This window comes from Lepidochelys kempii, chromosome 2 (genome assembly GCF_965140285.1).
Source record: "Lepidochelys kempii isolate rLepKem1 chromosome 2, rLepKem1.hap1, whole genome shotgun sequence".
In the NCBI taxonomy this organism is placed as follows: domain Eukaryota; kingdom Metazoa; phylum Chordata; order Testudines; family Cheloniidae; genus Lepidochelys; species Lepidochelys kempii.
In genome coordinates, this window is record NC_136381.1 from 85,733,189 (window position 1) to 85,760,083 (window position 26,895).

The 26,895-nt window shown below is 38.6% G+C and overlaps 1 protein-coding gene across 10 annotated transcripts in view; it reads right to left on the reverse strand.

The window, feature by feature from the left end:
- DLGAP1 (DLG associated protein 1) overlaps positions 1–26,895 on the reverse strand; it is a 634,214-nt gene that overhangs the window by 183,789 nt on the left and 423,530 nt on the right. For 9 of the 10 annotated variants that reach the window (XM_073331531.2, XM_078851563.1, XM_073331533.2 and 6 more), the window contains one exon: positions 18,543–19,568. In XM_073331531.2, the coding sequence (XP_073187632.2) occupies positions 18,543–19,496 (954 nt within the window). In that variant the 5' untranslated portion in view covers positions 19,497–19,568. Of the gene's footprint in view, positions 1–17,328; positions 17,391–18,542; positions 19,569–26,895 lie in introns of those variants that run through there. The other variant, XM_073331544.2, reaches the window with a different exon arrangement.

Genomic DNA, 26,895 nt, shown 5'->3' on the forward strand with positions numbered 1-26,895 from the left:
CAGGTTTCCCAGAGTGGTCTAATTTGAGTAGACTCTCCAAAATCAAAAAAGCAAGTAGGCAACATTTTAAAGAAATAAAGTACCTGTAATCTTTAGTTTTCCCACCTATTCTTTTCTCCTTCCCTGTACTGAGATCAACATATAAAGGCAATTTATATGGCTCACACAGTGATCATTATATGTTATACTAAACAGACACGGTCAAATTTTAGGGGTCAAAATTTGATCTACAACATTTGAATAGTAGTGTCCCCCTAATAGGGATTACAATTTGTAGTCCCTTTTCATGTGGAAATTGGTGCTATATAAATTGTTAAATGTGATCCCACAACACACAACTTTCAGTGCAGCTTACTGAGTGTGCATTGCTTCTTATATACTGTCTCCTCTTATAGGACTTATGCAGCAGTTCGTTTAACCTGTCATAACGAAAACTCAAACATTTACCTAGTTGTTTGTTAAATTTAAATTAACATTCAGTTGCTGACTTCCCACAACCAGGAACATGACAAGTCCTGAAGGCAGATAAGCCCTTTCAAATGTAACTACAGCCAATGCAGGTCAAGCTTTATGGCATACGAACTCTGGCAATGTTGCTATAAAACATAACTCAACAAAACACTGCACCAAACGAAGAAAAAAGTATTCCACAGACCCCAAATGATTATAATTAGCCACCCAAGCAAACTGGTGCAGTTTTTGGTTCTTTTATTTTTTTTCCTGTCTCATCCAGGACCTCATCAAATCCTGAATCCTTTCTTCACAACATTTCCAAAATTCATTCCTTCTTCCCTCCCTACTGCCATGACAATATTTCTTTTTTTGGTAACTTCATGCTGACTATTGCAGCTTTTTTCCTTTTGACTTCCTCCTTTCTCATCTCTTCTTCCTCCAGTTCATCATCCTTCTCTGCTACTATTATTGTGTCATCATCTTACTGGAATTTCTGCACTGGCACCTCCTCCTCTTCTGTATTAAGCTTCTGTTTCTCTTCCAAAGTACCCCAGGGGTGCAAATCCTGGCCCTACAGAAGTCAATGGGAGCTTTGCTATTGATTTCAATGGAGACAGGATTTCACCCCATAAGTCTACTCTTGCCTATATCTCTCCCATAATTTCTTTTTACCACTCAAGCATCTTTCCTGACTGCTCCTTACTCCTTTGCACGCTTCTTTCTTCATGCCTTCTTTTACACCCATCTATATCCTTGAAATAATTCCCAGTAACTGTCCTGAAAACTCTAGTTCTGTGAAGCTTTACAGTTCAAATGACCACAGCACACTGAGTTTGTTTTGTATTGTGTTGCACTCTATTGTACCTATTAATGCCTCAGGAATTTAAGCTCTTCAGAGAAGAGACATATTTTGGGTTGGACCTAGTTCACCTATTAAACAATCCCACATATATTTACATTGCCATATGAACCCCCCACACACACATTTAAATAAATCTCTCTTCCACCCCTCTCCTTCTGAATAACTGGTGGGGGACTTCAGAGGAAGGTACTTTCAGCAGGAAGTACCTGCTAAAGGGAAGGTGGGCCACCTGGAGATCAGGAGTTAAGAAACCAAACAAGAACTGTAAATTAGGCCCAAATCCAGCTTTGGTTTCATATTAACACTCCAGGGACTGATTTAGAGCTGATGCCCTGAACATGATACACCTAACTCCAAATTTGGAGTTCCAGTTCATGCCCACTTCTTGTATGGGTACATTTGTACATGTACATATCTTTTGATATTGGCTTTGACTTTGGATCCACGGCCTATAGAAATAGGGAGTATTTTACACTTTTTCACCAGTACACTTGTGACACACACACACAAATCTCCTTTTCTGCTTAGATTCTTGCACCGTTTCCAGGGTAAATAAAATAAAATGCGTGCAGTCCATACCCTTAGCATTTCTCAAATACACCTAGGAGCATGCAAAATCACCCCCTCCCGTTACCTCCTGTGTTGGGAATAAAGAGTTGAGTTTCCAAATTGTTCATAAAGAAGTTGACACAAGATTAGTAAAATCAGGGCTTGCTGACATCGTGAATGAAAAGTTGGGACACCTCACAAGAACTTTACAACAAATAAGAAAAGCTCAAGAAAAATAGATTTCTAGTCACCCTTAGGATAAAGATTATTTAAAGTCTTATTATGTCCAGTACATCTGAATGCTCTGAGGAAACATTTACCTCATAAATCTCTTCTGTTTAATTTCCATTCATTATGTTTGATTTTAGTATCTATGTTTACCTTGTTATACTAAATTAATTAAAAACAAATTATACTGAATTAAATTAAAAACCTATGTTAATGCAACATTAAGGCTGAGACTTTTAATTGATCAAAAGTTTGGGAATTCAAAGTTAATACACATCACCCATATTTCAGCCAAGTGGAGCGCCTGTAGTTTTTGCAATGCTGTATGTATTGTTGGATGTCATGTTTTAGTATTTAGCTGTAATATAGATGAGACATAGTGTTGTGGGAACCATTACTCTAACAACACAACTTAAGAAATTCAGTGTCTTAATGCATACAGTGCCTTTTGTAACAAAGATTATCCAAGTGGTTTAGATACTACTGAACAAGTTTCCGAAACTGGTTGGAATGGGTTTGCCACATAAGCTCATACTTACATATGCACAAATGCGGATCCTGTCCAGCTTTGAAAATTTAGCTGCGTGTGTGCATGTGAACATAATGCATCAGATCATAATTCAGAAGTCTAGGCTCTCCTAGCTCAGTGACACAGGTTCATTTAGTGAAAAGCAACAAACAATCTTGTTAACATCCGCTTTGCTGTTGCAGAACTACTGAGATGTGAAGGTACAGACTGAGAATTCAGCAGGCATCACAGACAACTGGTTGCTGCTGTCTGAACAATTCCAGAATGGGGGGAACTTGCTGGTGTGAAAATATGGAGGTAGAAAATTTCTAGTACCATTACTACACGGAGGCTGGTAGGGAAAGTCCATATTTGACAAAGAAAATGACAATATACATAGGTACTGGAACTAGGGGTGCTGGGAGTGCTGCAGCACCCCCTGGCTTGAAGTGTTTTCCCTCATATACAGGGTTTGCAGTTTGGTTCAATGGCTCTCATCATCCCACTATACAAATTGTTCCAGCACCCCTGACAATATGGTAAGGGAAAAAACTGAGCTAAACACAGAGTTATGTGATAACTCAGAATGCAGTACCACAAAGAGAAGTCTAATTTCAATTCGTGGCATTTGTGAAGTCAGGTTATGATACATACTGTTCAAGCTTCAGTGAACAAGGAAGTACAAAGACAATTTCACAAAAATAACCATTCATTAAAAAGAGGTGGTACTAGTTACAACTTTTTTTTTTCTGTGCTGAATGCTATATAGTTTGCTTAGCTTGCTTGCAGAAATCCGTTTAAGCCAATTTTCATTTTTGCTTTTCAGGTATCAATTTTCTAAGAGAATATTATAATATTATATTACACAGGACCTGATTCACTACCGCCTTACTCCAGTTTTATGATGGAGTAACTCTATCTATTTTAATCATCTTACACCAGGGTAAAACTAACTAGGAGTCCTTGTGGCACCATAGAGACTAACAAATTTATTTGGGCATAAGCTTTCATGGGCCAAAATCCACTTCATCAGATACATGGAGTGGAAAATACAGTAGGCAGGTATTAAATACACAGCACATGAACAGGTGGGAGTTGCCTTACCAAGTGGGGGGTCAGTGCTAACGAGCCAATTCAATTAAGATAGAAGTGGCCTTTTCTCAACAGTTGACAAGAAGGGGTGAATACCAGGGGAGGGAGAAAACACTTTTGTAGCGCTAATGAGGCCAATGCAATCAAGGTGGCCCATTTCAAACAGTAGACAAGAAGGTCTGAGCATCAGCAGAGGGAAATTACTTTTTGTAGTGACACAAGATACAACCACATTTGCTCCAATCCCTCAGAGAGAGACAAACACCTATAGGATCTCTATCAAGCATTCTTAAAACTACAATACTGACCTAATGAAGTGATAAAACAGATTGACAGAGCCAGTACCCTTCTGGCTCTGTCACCTACTACAGGACAGGCCCAACAAAGAAAGTAACAACGCCACTAGCCATCACCTACAGCCCCCAACTAAAATCTCTCTATCACATCATCAAGGATCTACAACCTATCCTGAAGGATGATCCCTCACTCTCACAGACCTTGGGAGATGGGCCAGTCTTTGCTTACAGACAGTCCCCAACCTGAAGCAAATACTCACCAGCAACTACACACCACACAACAAAAACACTAACCCAGGAACCAATCCCTGCAACAAACCCCGTTGCCAACTTTATCCGCATATCTATTCAAGGGAAACCATCATAGGACCTAACCACATAAGCCACACCATTAGGGGCTCATTCACCTGCACATCTACCAAAGTGATATATGCCATCATGTGCTAGCAATGCCCCTCTGCCATGTACATTGGCCAAACTGGACAGTCTCTACGCAAAAGAATAAATGGACACAAATCAGACATCAAGAATTATAACATTCAAAAACCAGTCAGAGAACACTTCAATCTCCCCAGACATTCAATAACAGACTTAAAAGTGGCAATTCTTCAACAAAAAACTTCAAAACCAGACTCCAACGAGAAACTGCAGAACTGGAATTAATTTGCAAACTGGACACCATCAAATTAGGCTTGAATAAAGACTCCGAGTGGATGGGTCACTACAAAAAGTAATTTCCCCCTGCTGATACTCACATGTTCTTGTCAACTGTTTGAAATGGGCCACCTTGATTGCATTGGCCTCATTAGCACTACAAAAGTGATTTGGGCTTATGCCCAAATAAATTTGTTAGTCTCTAAGGTGCCACAAGGACACCTTGTTGTTTTTGCTGATACAGACTAACACGGCTACCACTCTGAAACCTGTCAGGGTAAAACTGTATCACAGTGATGAATAAGAGCATTTGCAAGGGGAAAAAATGCTGATAAAGTAGTTGACATTTAATTTATTATTAGCTATGTCTCTATAACACCTTATATGAAAGGATCTTAAAGTGCTTCACAAACATTAATAAATTAAACCACACAATCCCCTTACATGCTAGACATTATTATTATTCCCCCTTTGCTGATGGGTAAATTGAGGCACAGAGCATGTAGGCCAATATTTTCATACTTCATATAAAGTTAAGTACTGTGTTGATTCAGATACCTAAGCTCTAAAGTAAGTGATCTAATTTTCAGAGCTCATTTAGAGAGTCCCCATTATGGCTGATTTAGTATATATTTACACATTAACTTTAGGCATCCAAATCTGGTAATTTTGGTAGAAGCGATATAAGCATAGTCTTAAAAAATGAGTTTGTGGCAGAGTGGAAATAGAACCCAGGAGTCCAGCTGAGTCCCAGTGCTCTGTCCTACTAGACTAAACTCCTACTACATATCAGATCCTTATTTTAAAAACTCAACAACATTATATGTATTTCTTGTATTGCCACTTCTACACATCTTTTTAATATAAACAGTAATTTACGAAAAGTATTTCAAATCCATGCCCGGTTTTGGTTTTTTACTTATTGCCTCTAGGCTCTTAAAGCAAAAAGCTTCTGGGGCTTAGTAGACTGATATCATCTGCTATCAGAGAAAAATGTTTCAGATTCTGGGGAAAAAACATATATATTGAGTACTTAGAGAACTAAAAATAAAATTAACTATATATAACCAAATATAAAACAATAATATTTCCAAGCGCCTTATTATTACATTCTCAGATACAGTGTCACATATTACAGTGCTGTGCATCCAAAAGTACTAGGGAAATGTTGAGGAAAGGTGGCTATGTGAGTTTTCAGATCATATTTTCTGATTGGGAGGTTTGCTCAGCTCTTGCAACTTTTGATGGCCAGCATGTATCTTGCAAGGTGAAATACTATGCTGCATGTATGTATGTGTAGATAGTGGCTGTTGTCTTTGAAGATGCAGGGGAATAAGATCTATATATCTTAGAAAGTCAGCACCTTCACTTTTCTTTAATGTTTAAGCATACTGTAATTTCCAATTGCCTCAACCGTATAATTTTTTCCAGCATTAGGAATATTATACTACAGCCTAACTAAATTAAACCAGCCTGCATCATACAGAATATTTTTACTTCCAGAAGAGAGGGGGAGAAGGAGGGACAGAGATAGAAATATAGAGAGAACAGTGGAAAATAAAAGCCAAATCCAAAGAACGTCCCCTCTTTAATTAAAATCTCATTTTTATTATCAAGCTGTTAAACAAAATAATATGGAGACTAGAGGCATTTTATTTTGCAAGTGGGCTTTAATAAATTTAAAGTGCGATCTTTCATAGTGATTTTTCATTCTTTACAGAACTAATAATGAAGAATGTGCTTTAATTAAACAAAGAAGTCTGATGAAATAGAAAACAAATGTAAGGAAGAAAAATAGCACCTAACAGAGGCCTCAGAACTGGGTCAGCTAATGAAACACACCACTTCCATTATAAGTAATCACGTAGAAATATAATGTTCCTTACAAGTATGAAAAATAATATTGACTATGGTTTCTTTCTTTCTGCTCAAACATCAGCTATTAGATTTACTGTACATAAACAGACCATACAAAACACATACAGTCAATAGCCAATCCTTTCATTGGTTTCAGTTGCATTTGCTGTGCCATTTACATGCTCTGATCTTTATCTAAATTTACTTTGCTCTGAAAGAGACTAAATTTATCATTAGCAAGCTTGCGGTGACTGGTAAATTTCTTTTCGTATTCTTTTTGTGCAAAAAGCAGGATTTTCCTTATGTATATTTCTGGGTCCCCAAATAAAGAAAAGACAGGTATATAGTGGCACTCAAGTGCTAGATTATTCATCTCTAATTCACACATTGAATGAAATTTGAAATAAACTCCAGCATGTGAGGATAAAAATATGGATTTTATTCAGGTTTTAAACAATAAAAAAAGAATATTTTCCTTTCTGTTGCCTAGAATGTTTGTTAACTTACCTTATTAGATGAAATATCAAACAGACTGTCTTTTTGGCAAATTAAGTTCATTATTCATCTCAATTTTGATTTGGTTTACTGCAGCTGAGAGCATTAAGCTTCTCCCTGTGCTTTGCCAATGCAATGTGGGTGACTGGAAGTAAACACAAAAGCTAGAGGGGAGTGGCTGGCCATCACTCAACAGTAGACTCGAAACTTTAGCTTTCTATTAGTATGCAAATACTTAATGAAATGAAATCACACAACTAAGAACAATACTTAATGATTGCTCAGTGCAGATTTTCAAACCCATGCAATTTGGTTCTCTTAGCAGTTATTATGGCTATTTTGTATGTTAGAGAAAATTCAATTGCCCTCTTCCACTTTCTTGGTCTATTCTTGGCAATCATGAATACTGAATTCTTAGAACAATAAAAATGAATATCATAGCATCCTTTCCATGTGCATTTTTTTTAGGAGTCAGTGAAATATGCAAAAAAGGAGGACTTAAGATATAATTAACACTATATGTTTTACTGTATTTAAAAATAACCTTCAGCAGTTTTCAGAAAAGCAGATATATAGGTTATTTCCATTTAGAGAAAATCAAATATCTGCAATATCCTTGCCAACATTTGTTTCAACTTGTGGGATTGTAGCAATCAGGTTCTATTTTAAAATCAGTTCATTTGACTGAAATATCTGCATGCATCTTTACATGGGGAGAAACTGTTATTAAGTTCCGAACAGCCAAGACCAACAAGACTGAGTCAAACTGTTCTTAGCTTAGACCAGTCTGCCCGCACTGGGATAATGCAGTTGTGGTGCTTTTTGATCCCTACTTCAATCTGGGAACAAGATGCTTAATTTAAAATAGCAGAAATATTCCTTACTCCTCACCCTGAAAAAGAGAAGCATCACTTTCAACATTCATCTCCAAACTACTGTACATATCTCCTTAGAAATGAGCCAACATTGTAGAGTTCAGACCAGATTTAGATCTGGATCCAAACTGTCACCGAGGATGGGGTTGTCCAGAACAGGGTTTGGTTTGGGCCCATTATAGAAAGACCCAATCCATAAAATTCAGATTCGAACATCCTCAGTGTTCATGGTGACAGGAAGGTATCAGATTCAGGGTTCTGAGATAGGACCACATCTAGTCTATGTTTTTTCTCTGGAGTTGGAGTTGTTACCAGGCATCAACTTTAATGTCTTAGATACAGTTTCCACAAACACATCTCACAGCTTCTAAGGTAACTTATGATGGGATAACTCAAACTGCTGTATTTAATGGCCCCTTTCTACTATATACTAGCATCACACAGTTGAGAGGAGGCATAGATCCAAGTGACAGAATTTTATACAGAGTGGTAAACATGCCGTTTGAATGAAAGGATGTTCAAGCAAGCTGGACAGTGGTACTGAAAGTCAAACTAGAACAATGTATTGTGTATTTGTGTACAGTCACTGACACTGAGAAGTAATGGAACAGTAGATGGGAAACAACAATCTCAAGTACAATGGCAGATAAAATTGCAGTCATAATCATTAAAGAGCGGACATTGTCATAGAAGATCTAGCTAGGTATTTACAGGACCTCCATCAGTGGGGTACTGAGCAACTAAGATGGGACAGCTATGCCAAAGACCAGCCCTTAACTAATTGTATGAGAAAATGGTGGTTGTTAAAGTGAAATATACAGTGATGTCATTCTCATCAATTGTAATAACTAAGGTGATGGAAAGTTATTGTAGGGTAAATTTGAAAAGAGGTTGCGAGGGGAAGACAGGATTACCTAGAAATGTTCTGCTACATTTATGGGTTATTTTCATAGGAAAGATTTTTCACAGCATATCCAAAGGTGTCTTCGATAGATAGAGAATTAGGCTGACGACTATGTATGCCTAAGTAGAAGATCTGGTTGAATTATTCATTATGAATATATTTGTTGCAAATGTAGCTCCCATTTGTGAATCATTTACAAACCCATCCCAATTTCTACAGATCTACTCATTATTCATAAGCATTCACCAACAGGTTGGATGAACAATTTTCATGGTTGAAAAACTACTTTTGGGTGAATTATGTTTTTCAGGTATGAAATGTGAGATAAATAACCAGTTATGCTACAGTTCAAGAAACTTTTGGGATTCACAAACTTTTTCATGAATACCTGGAAATGGTCCAAATACTTGAGAATAATATAATCCCATTATTATATTTGGTGTTTTATTTGCAAGTATATTTGTATATTTTTCTTTTCAATTATTTCACCAGCTTTATTAAGAAGTATGAAGTAAAGATCAGGATAAAATGATAATAGGAGGCTTCAACTTTAGCCGTTTTGCAGAGCTGATAAGAAAATTGCAGCTGTAAAGGACAGATTTACCATTGAGTGGAAGAAAGGAGTGGAGAATCAAGTCCTAGATATGTAGACTGCAGTGGAGAACAAGACAAGGACACATTGAGTAGATTAATTTAGTAATCACTTCACCGTGACAGAAATGCAAACAAAGTTCACAAGAAAAACAAGTAGAAAATGATTGCAAATTCAGATGAATGTGCACAGATAAACCCAGCAAAACAGATTTTAAACAAATTACTATCCCAGAAGAATAAACAATTTACCAGGTGATTTAATAGACTAAATGATCAAATAATATGATAGCTCACTATACAGAATAGCACCAGGAAGTTAAGCAATAAAGTCCATTTAGCCTTATGAAGAAATGACTGCATCACACCTAAAGGGAGGCAGAATTTGTCTGGGCTTATCCAAAAGAAGGGCAGCTCTACTTTGTGGTAGAGGAAGAAGGCAAAAACTGCTGTAAAAGGTGCTCGGTGGTCAGCTTTGAGGCAATGTCCCCCCCCGCCCTCCACACCAGGCATGTGCATAAAGGTACAAAACCTAGGTGGGGCAATATATCCAATAAATATGTCCAAGCAGCAAGGAAGCCAGCACCCACCCTCCTTCCCAGAGTGGAGGCGAATGGCAGCCTGGGTTAGGACCTGCTGTAGGCATTACACTAGTCGCCCCATTTAAAGGGAGGCTGGGAAGGAATTTTTCCCAGACCACCAGAATTGGCTTCAGTGGAGTGTGGTTTTTTTACCTTCCCCACAGCGGGTGTGTGGATGGACCTTTTCTGGTGAATAGAAAAGGTGGTAGGCCATATGTCACAACTTATTTTGTAAATTGGGCGGATGTTCAGTGCAGGTACTCCATAGGGAGGGCAGCCAGCGACCAGATAAATGGCCTGGTAAAGGACTTAAAAGGAGGTAGTGGATAAAGGAACAGAATGGGGGAGGGGGTTCATGGACTCCTATGATTGGTATGGCAGGGAGCCAACCCACCCTGTTCTCATAGCCTCCTTAACCTTCTTACAAGGCTGGTGGATGGTAAGGTCCAAGCCATGGGTTGGCTGGGGGACCTGAATGGAAACAAAGGGGGGCTGGTGGAAGCCCTGGACAATTGATTTGAATAAGCATAGATTTGCCTGCACTGTACACTTTATCTGCTGGGTAGTCCCAGACATCTATATAATAAAGTTGCGGCCTGATGAAAACCCATAGCAAGTCTCCTGTCCTTCTTGCAGTGTACCCAGACTTTCTGTACACTGGAGTAGATTATGGACATTGTTGATTCATAGATTCATAGATTCATAGATATTTAGGTCAGAAGGGACCATTATGATCATCTAGTCTGACCTCCTGCACAATGCAGGCCACAGAACTTCACCCACCACTCCTAAAAAAGACCTCACACCTATATCTGTGCTATTGAAGTCCTCAAATTGTAGTTTGAAGACCTCAAGGAGCAGAGAATCCTCCAGCAAGTGACCCATGCCCCATGCTACAGAGGAAGGCGAAAAACCTCCAGGGCCTTCCAATCTGCCCTGGAGGAAAATTCCTTCCCGACCCCAAATATGGCGATCAGCTAAACCCTGAGCATATGGGCAAGATTCATCAGCCAGATACTACAGAAAATTCTTTCCCGGGTAACTTGGATCTTACCCCATCTAAAAACCCATCACAGGCCATTGGGCCTATTTACCATGAATATTTAATTACCAAAACCATGTTATCCCATCATACCATCTCCTCCATAAACTTATCGAGTTTAATCTTAAAGCAAGATAGATCTTTTGCCCCCACTACTTCCCTCGGAAGGCTATTCCAAAACTTCACTCCTCTGATGGTTAGAAACCTTCGTCTAATTTCTAATCTAAATTTCCTAGTGGCCAGTTTATATCCATTTGTTCTTGTGTCCACATTGGTACTGAGTTTAAATAATTCCTCTCCCTCTCTGGTATTTATCCCTCTGATATATTTATAGAGAGCAATCATATCTCCCGTCAACCTTCTTTTAGTTAGGCTAAACAAGCCAAGCTCCCTGAGTCTCCTTTCATAAGACAAGTTTTCCATTCCTCGGATCATCCTAGTAGCCCTTCTCTGTACCTGTTCCAGTTTGAATTCATCCTTCTTAAACATGGGAGACCAGAACTGCACACAGTATTCCAGGTGAGGTCTCACCAGTGCCTTATATAACGGTACTAAAACCTCCTTATCCCTACTGGAAATACCTCTCCTGATGCATCCCAAGACAACATTAGCTTTTTTCACAGCCATATCACATTGGCAGCTCATAGTCAACCTATGATCAACCAATACTCCAAGGTCCTTTTCCTCCTCCGTTACTTCTAGTTGATGCGTCCCTAGCTTATAACTAAAATTCTTGTTATTAATCCCTAAATGCATGACCTTACACGTCCACCAGCGTCTAAGCCATAAGGGAAAGTAAGACATAGGCTCTGGGACAAATCAGGCCCTTCTTTACCAGATCCAAACTACAATAAACTAGAAAATATGCATATAATACCCAAGCCTTTTGGTTTAAAGTTTTATCGATTTTTTTCCCCCATGTTGCTTGTTCATGGGCTGCTGGATAAAGTATGGTATGGTGATAGCTGCATAGGCTTCCTCACCGACCTGATACTTCACTTGCACACCCACCCTGCCACTATTTTACGGCTAAGTCTTCCTTGAACTGTAGCTACCAGAAGCAAAGTTCTACTTTCTGTCCTGTGCCAAGAATATAAAATGATTATTTATACTGCGGTAGTGCCTAGGGGCCCCCAGCCAAGGCCCTCACTGTGCTAGGCACTGTACAAATACATAAGAAAAAGATAGTTTTTGCTTCAAGGAGCTTAGTGAATGCCAATTAAAGCCAGGAAATAAATAGCTTGCTTTCCCTATCCTGTGTGTCTTGATACAAATGATTACAGTGTGTCATGAAAAAACACACGACTGACCCAAATAAAAAAAATGGGGGAAAATATGAAAAATAATCTGTGAACTTTTTCTCTCTTTACGGATAGGCAAAGGCTAGGAAAACAATTGTGGAGACTATCCAGCAGTACACACATCATTAGAGACTAACTGCGTAGTGAGGTAGTGTTGGTGCATGAACTTCCATAGATCCATAAAATTAAGAATTGTAAAATATCTATGCATTTAGACCCGTTTCTTGGCCAGGGAAGTATTGCTTCCTACATTACAAATTCTAGTGATATGTCTAACTTAGAATATTCCGAAGGACTGCCTACTGTAAGCCTTGGGAAACTGTTCCACTTCCTAACATCTCACTGTCAAGGCATGGGGAACTATCATGGATAAAATAAGAATGCTCCTTACCATCTCCTGCCCTCCACTGCTTGGACCATTCCTAGAGCTGAATCAAATCAGAATATTTTCTCGAGGTAAGGAAAAGTTCAGTACAGACTGTACCCCATTCCCTTCCCTCCCACCAACACACACCTACATCCCAGAGAAGAGATGGGGTAGTTCTAATTTACCCTATGCCCACATAAAAGAATAATCTATTCTCTCCCAAAGTCCACATTAATGCAAGCGCCTGTGCACAATCTCCATCCACAGGTATCCTGCAGAAGCACAGAAATATCAGCCTAAGCATACTGTGAGATTTAAAGGAGCAGGTGTAGCAGAACCTAACAGTGAGCTTCTGCCTTTCACTACTGTAGAAATGGTGGGATGGCAAGTTTCCCAGCCCCCGATAATATTTCGCTTGGGACTTTATTGGAGCAGGTCTCCCTGAAACACCATCCCATAGGAAGCGGCAGAGGCAGCAGGCAAGACACCACCATCTCAGAAAAGCAGGTGAGAAGAGAGGTGGTCTATCAGCCATCCTCCTAAAACAGCACAGGGGAACTCGCAGCTACTTGTATAGAAAATGGAATTGGGAGGGGGTCCTACTTGCCACTTCCTCCTTGGACACTTAGCTTTCCTACAGCTAATGGAGCCTACTGGAGAGAGGAAAGATTGTGTTAAGAGGAAAGAATGGGTCCTTGAGGAACATCCATAGGTTTGGATAGCAACCTTAGGTTTGCTCTGAATCCACACTCCAAACCTTCAGAGATTAAGCCATCTCTAATATGGACAAATGCCAGTTGAGGACTATGTTGAAATAATCAAACTTAAGTTATTTCTTCTACAGAGTGAGATTGTTATTGCTTGTCATTTCTATGTCTAAATAATGAGGTGTTGCGATACTACAGTAATAGAGTCCATAAAAACAGCCAGGTATGTAGATTCATAGATAGATTCATAGATATTTAGGTCAGAAGGGACCACCATGATCATCTAGTCTGACCTCCTGCACAACGCAGGCCACAGAATTTCACCCACCACTCCTAAAAAAGACCTCACACCTATATCTGTGCTATTGAAGTCCTCAAATTGTAGTTTGAAGACCTCAAGGAGCAGAGAATCCTCCAGCAAGTGACCCGTGCCCCATGCTACAGAGGAAGGCGAAAAACCTCCAGGGCCTTCCAATCTGCCCTGGAGGAAAATTCCTTCCCGACCCCAAATATGGCGATCAGCTAAACCCTGAGCATATGGGCAAGATTCATCAGCCAGATACTACAGAAAATTCTTTCCCGGGTAACTTGGATCTTACCCCATCTAAAAACCCATCACAGGCCATTGGGCCTATTTACCATGAATATTTAATTACCAAAACCATGTTATCCCATCATACCATCTCCTCCATAAACTTATCGAGTTTAATCTTAAAGCAAGATAGATCTTTTGCCCCCACTACTTCCCTCGGAAGGCTATTCCAAAACTTCACTCCTCTGATGGTTAGAAACCTTCGTCTAATTTCTAATCTAAATTTCCTAGTGGCCAGTTTATATCCATTTGTTCTTGTGTCCACATTGGTACTGAGTTTAAATAATTCCTCTCCCTCTCTGGTATTTATCCCTCTGATATATTTATAGAGAGCAATCATATCTCCCGTCAACCTTCTTTTAGTTAGGCTAAACAAGCCAAGCTCCCTGAGTCTCCTTTCATAAGACAAGTTTTCCATTCCTCGGATCATCCTAGTAGCCCTTCTCTGTACCTGTTCCAGTTTGAATTCATCCTTCTTAAACATGGGAGACCAGAACTGCACACAGTATTCCAGGTGAGGTCTCACCAGTGCCTTATATAACGGTACTAAAACCTCCTTATCCCTACTGGAAATACCTCTCCTGATGCATCCCAAGACGACATTAGCTTTTTTCACAGCCATATCACATTGGCAGCTCATAGTCAACCTATGATCAACCAATACTCCAAGGTCCTTTTCCTCCTCCGTTACTTCTAGTTGATGCGTCCCTAGCTTATAACTAAAATTCTTGTTATTAATCCCTAAATGCATGACCTTACACTTCTCACTATTAAATTTCATCCTATTCCTATTACTCCAGTTTACAAGGTCATCCAGATCCTCCTGTAGGGTATCCCTGTCCTTCTCTAAATTAGCAATACCTCCCAGCTTTGTATCATCTGCAAACTTTATTAGCACACTCCCACTTTTTGTGCCCAGGTCAGTAATAAAAAGATTAAATAAGATTGGTCCCAAAACTGATCCTTGAGGAACTCCACTGGTAACCTCCCTCCAACTTGACAGTTCACCTTTCAGTAGGACCCGTTGTAGTCTCCCCTTTAACCAATTCCCTATCCACCTTTCAATTTTCCTATTGATGCCCATCTTATCCAATTTAACTAATAATTCCCCATGTGGCACAGTATCAAACGCCTTACTAAAATCTAAATAAATTAGATCCACTGCATTTCCTTTATCTAAAAAATCTGTTACTCTCTCAAAGAAGGAAATCAGGTTGGTTTGGCACGATCTACCTTTTGTAAAACCATGTTGTATTTTGTCCCATTTACCATTGACTTCAATGTCCTTAACTACCTTCTCCTTCAAAATTTTTTCCAAGACCTTGCATACTACAGATGTCAAACTAACAGGCCTATAATTACTTGGATCACTTTTTTTCCCTTTCTTAAAAATAGGAACTATGTTAGCAATTCTCCAATCATATGGTACAACCCCTGAATTTACAGATTCATTAAAAATTCTTGCTAATGGGCTTGCAATTTCTTGTGCCAATTCTTTTAATATTCTTGGATGAAGATTATCTGGGCCCCCCGATTTAGCCCCATTAAGCTGTTTGAGTTTCGCTTCTACCTCAGATATGGTGATGTCTACCTCCATATCCTCATTCCCATTTATCATGCTACCATTATCCCTAAGATCCTCTTTAGTCTTATTAAAGACTGAGGCAAAGTATTTGTTTAGATATTGTAAATGTAGATGGGGCAGGGGGAAGGGCTGAGATAACTATTTCACTTGTGACATATGCCAGACTCAAGCCTGTAGCGTCACAGAAAAAAAAATCATATTGAATATTCAGTAGAATAAAAAAGTCACTTATCCATTGTATTCAGACACTTATATCACAAGGACAGTTTACATAAATAAAAAACTAGGCTCATCCGAGGATCATGTAGTCCACTTGCTGGGTCATCAATAGAAACTTAAATTACAAGTGAGTTAAGACGAGCATCTAGTAATCTGGTTAACACGTTAAAAAAAGCAGCAAAGAAATACCACATTAGTCAAAGTCATTATCAGAGTTGTCCAACACTATCATGGCTTTGTAATTAAGTAGTTTTATCTCAATTAGTACATTTCAAATTGTCCTAACACAGGAAACCAGCCTACCTATGTTTCAACGGGAAACATAAAAAACAGTTGAAACATATCTACATCTTATTTACAGAAGGATACTGATCATTTTTATTTATAATATTTATATTGCAGTAGAGTTTACAGGCCCCAGTGTTCTAGGAGCAGTACAAACACAAAGGAAATATTGTACATGCCTTAAAGGGCTTCTAGTCTCAGATGACTAAGGGGAAGGGAATGGGAAGCAGTTAAATATGCACCATTTTTTTACTAACATATACACTTGCTATTTTTTAAAATTGTCAATAGATAAGAGTAAGTTTCAGTTGTCTCAGACTGCCTCTTACACTAGCAATTGTTAGCTGATTGATGTCTTATAATGCTAGCAATGTAAATTAGGGCTTGATTAAGATTTTCCTCTGCTTTTTAGCAACTTCCAAACACTTACATTTTACTGTTTTTTTTTAAAGCAAGTATATAATAATAAAGAAAAACAAACCAAAAATAACATCTGGACATAAATAGCATGGCATATGTATAAGAGAACGTTCAGTTGTTCTAATTCCTGCACTAAAGGATTGCTGGACATATTTCCATGAAGATACAGATAGTGTCCTCTAATTCCACTTATAAGCCTATTCCTGTCAATTAAATATTATCTAAAAGTCCCTATGGAAGTGCTTATTTGAAGCTGATGTTGGCATAGTTTTTTTACTCTTTTTCTATCCATCTGGTTACACACTGAATTGTCGGCTATTCTATTAATACCTGCCTTGAAACTGAATGAGTAAACAAACACATCAACAACAAAAAACTTCAAATCCAAAATAACCAAGACATTCAACTCCAAAATTAAAATTTCTTCTAGCTCCCAAAACTCAGATTGAAGAAAACTACTGTATCAAACCTTTAAAATGTTGTAACTCAGCCCTAAAGTCCCTCCCCACTCCATACGCGCATCTATACACACACTCTGAGCACACATACTTTCTCCATTTCCCCTTCCCCCATGTTGCTATAAATTAATGGAAAACATACACATCCTTTTTTTATATTGTAAACTGAGAGTTTCAAAGCTTAGTATTCTAAATGATTGTATATGCCATTTAACCTATACAGCTCAATTTTAAAATGTGGGTGCCTTAATAGGACCTGCCCTTTATCTGAGTAATGACTTGAGCAACAAAACGTGCAAACCGTATGTCCCATAAAGGTAACCACATTAGAAAAACAGGCTGCTGTATACATTTAAACATGCAAGAGTTCCATTATTTTAAAGCAAAACAAAGTTCTCTTCTCAAACCTCTTTTTTCCTCATGGTCTTCTCTCTTCTCTGTGTAACGTTATTCCATTTTACACATACACTTAGATGTGCCATAACTGCTTCGTTTAAAATGCATAAAAGCTATCCACAGCTCAACTAAGAATGAAACAGTTTTAGTATTTTCTGATCCATGTTTCTGCCACACACATTCACCGGCAGTATGATAGCTCCAAGAGCAGACATCTGATTCTTGACATTTAAAGATACAATACTGGTGAAAAATAGTGACGCCTTATTAACTGCAAACAGCTTGTGAGGGAGTAGGTGATGTACTCTTAAAGTGCATAATCAGAACAAGCACTCATTACAGCCTTTCAATTTTATATTTTTGAATCAATGCCATAAGAAAGAGAAATAGCCAGAGATACAAATCTGGATACTTTACAATAACTATTTCATCTTTTCAGCTAGCAGTTTTTTTCCCTGGTGTCTAAAGGATTAAGACATCTCAAAGTTTCCAAAGGGTCTCTAATTTTCATAATAAAATAAGAACTAATGAAGGCAAACCCTGAAACGACAGAAACAAAAGAATTTGTATACTGGTAACCATAAGTGCTGGAACTAATGGGGTGGAGGGTGCTGCAGCACCCCCAGGCTTGAAGTGGTTTCCATTATATATACAGGGTTTACAGTTTGGTTCAATGGCTCTCAGCACCAGCACTAGAAAAACTGTTCCAGCACCTCTGCTGATAACATCCTGTTGAGTGACACTGTAATCCTAAATAGAAGCAAAGCAACCTCCAACTCCCTATGTCCCTTCTGTGACCGCCTTTGGAATCCAGCCCCCCAAAAGCTCTCATTCTTCCCATATGGGAAAAAAAAACATCAGCCTGTTGCCCCCTGGAAAAGTTCATTTGAAACACTGACTTCTAGCATTAAAATGCACATTTATTTTAAATTTGATCTGGATTCCCTTTCTCTTTTCTACGCCCAATGACCTCTCAAAACATGAGAGACGATGACCTCTGAAATATCACAAAAAGAAAAGGAGTACTTGTGGCACCTTAGAGACTAACCGATTTATTTGAGCATAAGTTTAAAATTGGTTAGTCTCCAAGGTGCCGCAAGTACTCCTTTTCTTTTTGCGAATACAGACTAACATGGCTGCTACTCTGAAATCTGAAATATCAGAGTGAAAAACCATCTGCAAAAAGAACAATTCAGTAAACAGCAGTCAATGCTACATACTATACCTGAAGGTATTGACAAGACCGCTCCTGTTGACATGTCTCTGACTTCACTAGTGTCTGATCCATATTAACTGAAGCTTTCTGGTAAACCTCGCGGGCTCTGCTCACTGTCAGTGTAGAGGACCAAGAGCTTTTCTTCATTAACTGGGGATCCAAATTCACGGGCAGGTTTGCACAAGTAGAGCATTTGACATCATTATTGCTTTTGGATGACTTCACAGTATGTTGACTTACAGTATTATAGGCTTCCATAAAGTACTGAGAAGTGGAACGATCGGGGCACCTTCCCATAGTCATAACCCCACTGGGAGCATGATAAATGCAAACATCATTGTCCAAGTTGTCATCTGAACTCCACCATCCTGGTGCATTGGATCTGGACTTGCCTTCTAACCTCCTTTCTTTACTCTTGCTACGCTTCCCATACCTCATAGTCTGTGTCTCCTCTGGGCTTGCTTTGCCACCATTTACACTTCCCTTTGATGGTCCTTCAAGAGAATGAGACTTTGTGAAGAGCTTTTGAACAGAGTGAACTAAGTGGCGGATCCTCCCTGGACTGTCACTGCGATGTTCCACAGCAGTCCGTTTGTATTGTAATGTATGGTAGCCATCTCGATTAAGAGGCAACTGCCTTTCAAACTGATCCAAAAGATTGGCAGGAATGCGATTAGTTTTATTAGCTGTTCCATGGGGAACAAGAGCACACTCGTCTTTAAGTTCATGGTGGGAACTGTAATGTCGCCGAGGAAATGTGCTGCTGGCAATTTGATCGTTATAAGGTACCATGCATTCTGCCTGAAAAGAGTTCCTCTGAGTATAATAAGGGTGATCGGCAGGGTGAGGGTCGACTGGATTTAACAAATATGACTGCCTGTCTGGGTGATGTGGCAGATTGTCACATGGAGGGTCACAGGTAATCCCATGATGATGACTGCGGTTGCTGGATAATCCTTTCATTATTGATGTAAAGAGTGTCCCAAAGTCATCTAATATGTATAGTTATGTTAGAGACAGATCTCAGAGAAAGGCCTAGAAGAATGGAAAACAACAGAAGATGTGAGATATTTAAGCCACTGCAGTAATTAACATGCATATTTTTCATATAAATTGCCTTTAATATCAGAAATCTTACACATAAAATCCTTTCTCACACCCCTTTGTTAGACAATTGGTCACTCCTTATGCATGGCCTTACATCATCACAGAAAGGATAGCTTAACAAATTACAAAAAGTGAACTTGTTTCACCGGAAAACCAAGTGAAAACTAGACAAGGGAAGATTTTCTTCTGTAAAACCCACCATTGCTAACTAACTGCAGTAAAAATGCTGTCATCTAGCCTCTAAGCCCCAATCCTACAAACACTTACACATGTGTGCAAATCCTTATATGTATATTCAGTGGGTCCCAAATTACTCACATGCATATTTGCAGGATCAGGCCTGAATTCATTAAGCAAAATCATGCTCTTTCAGAACATTTTCTGGGTTACTTATGGCCCAATGCAAAGCACAGAGAAGTCAATGGGAGTCTCTCCGCTGAATTCACTGGATATTGGATCAGGTTCCAAGTGTACTTTCCATTCAGTTTATGTCTTTTCTCTACTCAGATTGTAAGCATCTTTTCTTTCTTATACTACACTAAGAATAACTCACATGATTTATATTTCAGCATGAGACTTTATTTCTTCAGGGGAGAGAAGCAGTGTGGGAGACATGCATCTCAGTTGGATAGTCCGTGTCTTTGCACAAGTGCAGAGAAAAGGTCAGAGTAACACAGTTAGAAAGACCCAGAAACTTCCAGAACATGGTGTGGTAGTTAGCAGATATGATCAGTAGCTGTTCTAAGGCTCTATATGATGTTTTCATTGTGGGCAACTCGCCTGGCAGGTGATAACCTAGTCATCCTCTGAGAGCTGACTCAATCAGAGAGCAAGGTAGTCTGTGGGAGGGGGAAGGTTACAAACAAAAAAGTTCAATACAGCCCAGCAGACCCAGCAGTTAATTGACACAGGACAGGAGGAAAGTCTGTATGAGAACACCATAAATTTACATAAACTACCGTAAATTTACTGCTTAATAGCTTTTGTTTAAAAGTTATTCATAGTACTCTAAATACTATTTACAAGGTGGTTTTGCGCACATTAAATGTTTGTTTTTAGTAAGAGTATGGTATGCGCTCTTTGAAATCGACTGGGAACTATTAACATTCATTTATTTGGGGTTTACATATAATAGCCTGAGGTTTAATTCTGTGTAATGCTTTTTGAAATGTCCTGAAAAGACAGAACCCTGGCCTGTGCTTGAGCGAGGAATAAAGCTGAGGTGCAGGAAGAAGGGGACTGTCATAGATTTATACAGTATATTTTCTGAGCACTCCATCCTTTCCCCCGTCCCCAGTACATAAGCACAATATCAAATCAATAATAAAATAATAATAAAGGTTGCTGACTCCATGAAAACACACCCCAACAGTAATAGTTTTACAGTACACACCTTTGGGACCATTACGTACCTACTGACTTACTCCTACTCTTTACCAGAAATATTTTAGACTTAGAGCAGACTGGTATTTTGCTATTCAGATTTATTCTCATAAATTTTCAAAGAACGAAAGTGTTTGAGTATCACCTCTCCCTCTAAAGTCAATGGGATTTGTACAACCAAATCTTTTAAATGGCTTTTTCAAATGTAAAAGACTATATTATTTGAGTGGATTGGAAACATTTGGCCTCAGAGTGACTTTCAAAGGTTACAGTACTACCACTAGCAACCAGATATATTCCTTTAGCTCAAGTGATTCAATAACTACAACCTTTCAAGTCCCCAGGTCATATCTCACCAGTGGCAAATTTAGCAGTCCAAAGGACCAGTTGGAGTAATGTTGCTGCAACATCTACACCGCTAATGTATGAATTGCTAATGTTGCAAAATAATTCATAGCAATGTCTAAGGAGCTGGTGCGTAGAAGGGTGATGCAGCAACATTGGGCTTTTCAGGGGCATTTTTGTTGTGCAGTCTCTTTGCAGTTTCTTTTAACATAAGTAAACTGGAACTTTTTCACCTTCACTATTGTTTCCATTGGGGCTTATAATGCATTGTATCTCTTGGAACACTATTTCAGTCTGAGTCTTTCTTGGGAATGTGGAAAGTCTTGTGTAGCAACTGGAGTGGCAACTGTAAGGTATTTTCATCAGGTAAGTGTTTATGTTTTAATGAGATGTTGACATAACATCTACCGGAAAATCAACCACAAAGAGACTTTCTGAAATAGCATTAAATTGGTCTTGATCTAGCAAAGCCTGTTTTGCATTAACCAGAACATATTTTATATTTTCCTCTGAATCTCTAGCAAGCCAAAAATGTTTCTCAATATGCTACAGATCTGATGTGGATGTGCTGCATTTCACTCTTCTATACCACCTCTGTGCAATGCAGAAAATGTTCATTGTCCGGAGACCTTGAATGCTAAAAAGTTTTCAGAAGATCACAAATGGCATTTGAAATATTCAAACAAGATAAGCTCACTGGTTTACTCAAATAGAGACATGATCTAAAGTACTTTTAAAAGCACTAAAAGAGACTATGTTCAGAGCTCAGGTCTTATCAACTACACAGTACTTAAAGTATCCAGCAATTCTAAAGAACACTTTACAGCTTTACCAACTCCTTTACAAATATGATCTATTAGGCTGTGGAACAGTCACGATTACCAAGGGAAATGGTAGTAGCACCATTACTTGAGTCATTTAAAATGCAACTTGACAAAGAATATACTGTCAAGAACAGTTCTGCAAAATGGACCTGATGACCAAATAAGTCTCCCTCATTCTTTAATATCTATGAATATAGGTTCACACTATAAAGCTTGGCAAATGGGGGCTTCAACCATGTAATAATGTTGACAAAAATTCCTTCATTATCATATTGTGAGCCTTAGCGCTAAAATAATTATTATTATTATGTAATCTTAACAAAATACAAGTTCACCACACAAGAAAATGATCACAACAATTCCACTCCCAAAGATCTTACAATCTAAAACATAGACCTAAAGGAGACGGGGTGGAGTAGAAAAATTCAGAATGGTGAGTGAGCAACTTTTATTTTTTAATTATTCATGTTATTATGAATTCCCAACTTGTGGGTATTGTGAAAGAAGCAATTTTGCAGAGGAGAAATTTGACTGAGAAGGGGTGGCTGTGGTATAAGAGTTTGAAGACTTGACAGGAGGCCATTCCATGCATAAGGCAGCATGGAAGAAGTCATGGAGATGAGAGTGAGGGACGGAAATGAATGGCATATACAGACTGGTGTCACTGGTGGGGTGGAGTGGTTGTGGGAAGGAGCAAGAGCACCAAAAGAGGAAAGGACTGATTTGTAGGCTGCAGCGGAGCTGTGTGGGAACTAGAAGGCAAAGATGAAAAGTTTAAACTAGATGCGGTGTGCAAGGTGGAGGGCTTCAAAGAAATAGAAGATGTGGTTTGACTGATGGAAGAGGAGAATAATTTTACTAATGGACAGGTTGTGGTCTTGGACGACTGGATGGTGGAAAGGCTTAGGAGGAAAGTTAGAGTTCAGTTTTATATCCATATTAAGTCAGTGTTGTCAATGAATCATCCAGGAGAAAATGTTGGACACAAAGGAGAAAATGGACTGGACCAAGAGTGAGAGAAGATTTGAAAGTCACTGCCATGAAGACGATAAGCTTCACCACTCACAAGTGTATGCAGGGTTACAATGAAGAGGAGGGGCTCAGAATAAGGCCTGGCAGAACCACTACAAAGAAGGTATTGGGGAGGAAAAGAAACACCTACACAGTGCTGAAGATCTCACAATGGCTGGAGAACCAAAAGAGGGCAGAGCCAAGGAAAAAACAGGCTGCCATGGAGAAGGGAGTGATCAGCAGTATCTAAAGATATGGATACAGATAGAGTAAAGGCCAGAAATGTATTCTATATAATGTAAAGTAGAGTAGAATTTTTTTTATTCTTAACCCTTAGGCTGCTATTATATTAAATTATAGAGGTCCTTACATTGCATTGACTGTTGTGAAAATGATAATGCTGAAAATATCTACCCAGAAAAGAGCACCATTCTTTTATCATATATCAAATATCTAATTAACAAAGATATGTCCCACTGTACTTTAATTATTCTGCTACTATAGGAGGATCATACAAAAACAGAAAAGTATCAGGCTAAGTTGGTGAGCTGATGTACATTACATTGAATAAAGCATACTGGTCATATATTTTCCCTAGATTACAGAGGTTTATAGTGCTTCTACTACATATTTAAAGGACTATCCTTATGAACAGTAAAAAGCACATTTGTTTTCATTACTATATAAACTACATTCAGAAAATACTTGAAATACTGACAAACGATATTAAACAACTGCATGCCCTCATCCCATTTGGAAAATGATTTAATATGATTTTACATAACAGAATTGGTTAAACCTATCAAGGAATTTTTCAGTGTCATTAATAGCCAATGGGGAATCTGATCATAACACGAGTAGCTGAGATGAGGAAAATTGAGTTTGTGCTGTATTGTTATATCTTTGCCAAACCAATACTGTTTAATCAATCATAAAAATAATAAAGGATCCTTTCTGAAGATCTTACAGATTTATAAACAATGGAAATCGCAGCTCTGTAACTAGAAGAACAAAAGACCGCTCAATAGCATAGTGATGGATGACATAATAGAGAAATAAAACATTATCTTGTAAGGCTGGAGAAGTCTAATCTTATTCAGAATCAGTATTATGTTTGCCACTGTTATTTTAAGTAAGCGAAGGGGATAAAAACCTATTCATACTTATTTCTGACACAGTATGACCACACATATTACAGTGCACAGTACATATATCAGTTATATGTTGGAATGATTTAATGTGCTGGAACATTGTGCCCTAAATTATTCATATGCCACTAGCATGGTTTGGAATCAAAGTGGCATACAAAACATCAGAACCTGAATATACAAGTTTTACAAGCTTTCAAGTATTCTATGCACATACACTCTATTATGGTGTTTATTTGTATTAACTAATATACAAATCATCTATATTCTGTGTTTATTAATGTGCAATGCTTTCCAGAGACCTGTTTCCTGTTTTATATATCTGTGGAAACCTCACCCTTTTAAAAAGATATAGGGATATGTAGCATAGCCTCTCCAACTTTATCTGAGAAAATCACACAACTACATTACCTGTGTGTCATAAAAAAACATGAAGAAACTATTAGGTAGCAAAATTCTTTAGCTACAGTCATGTGCAAATAATATTTATAGATAAGGCTGCGAGTCTGTCACAGAGATCATGGATTCCATGACTTTCCAGGATCTCCATGACATCTGCAGCAGTCGATGCGGATAACCCCAGGGCTAAGCAAGCAGCTGGGGTGGCCCTGGGGCGAGCCGCACTGGCTGCTGCTGGACCTAGGGTGACCAGATAGCAAGTGTGAAAAATCGGGACAGGGGCTGGGGGGCAATAAGAGCCTATGTAAGAAAAAGCCCCAAATATCGGGACTGTCCCTATAAAATCGGGACATCTGGTCACCCTAGCTGGACCCAACCCGGGGGCCAGCTGCTCAGGGGGTGCCAGAGCTAACTGCAGGGCCCCCAGAGTCTCACCCCCAGCAGCAGCAGCGCCTGGGCCCCCCTAGAGCACCTAAAATTTAGTCAGGGGTATTTGTAGTAAAAGCCATGGACAGGTCAGGGGCCGTGAATTTTTGTTTATTGCCCATGACCTGTCCATACGGCAGAGTAGAGCAGTAAATATAGAATGTAGAGTTAACATTTGTGTATTCTTATGTATTCAGAAATAGGTTATAGTTAGTATCAGAGGGGTAGCCGTGTTAGTCTGGATCTGTAAAAGTGGCAAAGAGTCCTGTGGCACCTTATAGACTAACAGACGTGCATCCAACGAAGTGGGTATTCACCCACGAAAGCTTATGCTCCAATACGTCTGTTAGTCTATAAGGTGCCACAGGACTCTTTGCTGCTGTTATAGTTAGTGTCTTACAAAATACTGCATTATAGGTTAGATGTTTCTTTCATGTGGACAATATATTATATGTAGTAAATACTGATTATTTTTCTAGTAAATTCAGAATTTGATTATGCAACAATAAGATTCATAATGAGACAAACTCCATAACATATAGAAGTACAACTGATACTTATAGAGGGCATTTGAAGGAATCACCACATAATTATATTTGTATTTATATATTGCATATTTTAAATATAGAAAAACTCAAAGAATTGAGAATTTTATGAGCAACAAGTGAACATGAAAACTGTATTAGCAATACACAATATTAAGACCAAATAATTACTTTGTGTGAAACGTATGATTTCCTACTTACGGGTAAAAGTCACCTAAGCCAAATTATGTAATCCCTGCAGTACACATCTGTTGAGAAAATGAGGGCCAGACTCCTATGGAGGTTGAATTTTCTTTGTGCAGTGAACATAATTCTTTTGAAATGTCATTCAGTGAGTCACAGCCTGATTTAAAAAACCTCATTTTCAGACAGGGTCAGACTAAAACTATGGCTCTGATTCAGGAAAGCACTTATGCACCCTTCCTGTATAGGATGCTGTCCTGAATTGGGACCTCTGTGTCTAAAAACAGGATCGTCTTTCCAAAAAGTATTGTGTGTGGCTATTTGGAACACATTTCCCCCCCCCCCATATGCTTTTTAATGTTGTCATCTATAAGTTCTTGCATCTGATCCTATTGTATCCATCCTGGACAAATGGAGGAAATTCTCCTTATCCTCATACTAAATCCTGAGGATTTCATCCATATACTTAATGTGTGTCACCAAAAAGAATAGCTGTTAACAGAGAATACCAGGGATTGAAAATGCTACCTCAAGAGTTCTAACCCCTTACAAACACAGGAAAAATACATCAAACTGCCATAGACTCCTCAGATATAACACAGAGCACTGACCTCCCAGGTCTCATAGACATATAGATATTAAGGTCAGAAGGGACCATTATGATCATCTAGTCTGACCTCCTGCACAATGCAGGCCACAGAATCTCACCCACCCACGGTCTCGATATTTTACAACCAGTTATTCTGGGCTGGCCTTTCTATTGGCTTTAATAATATCAGTGTTACATCACAATAAAATAAATTAATTGTATTATATATAAATAAATACAAGGCTACGTATGTAAAAAAAATGTGCCATGTACTTTGTTAAAGGTATCCAGAGTCCAACAAAAGGAAAATAAAAGATGCCACATTAAGTTTTCCCAATCCTTTTTGGCATATGTCTTGCGCTGAAATGTGTTTAGGGTAAAAGTCTCAAAAGAATGCGTAGA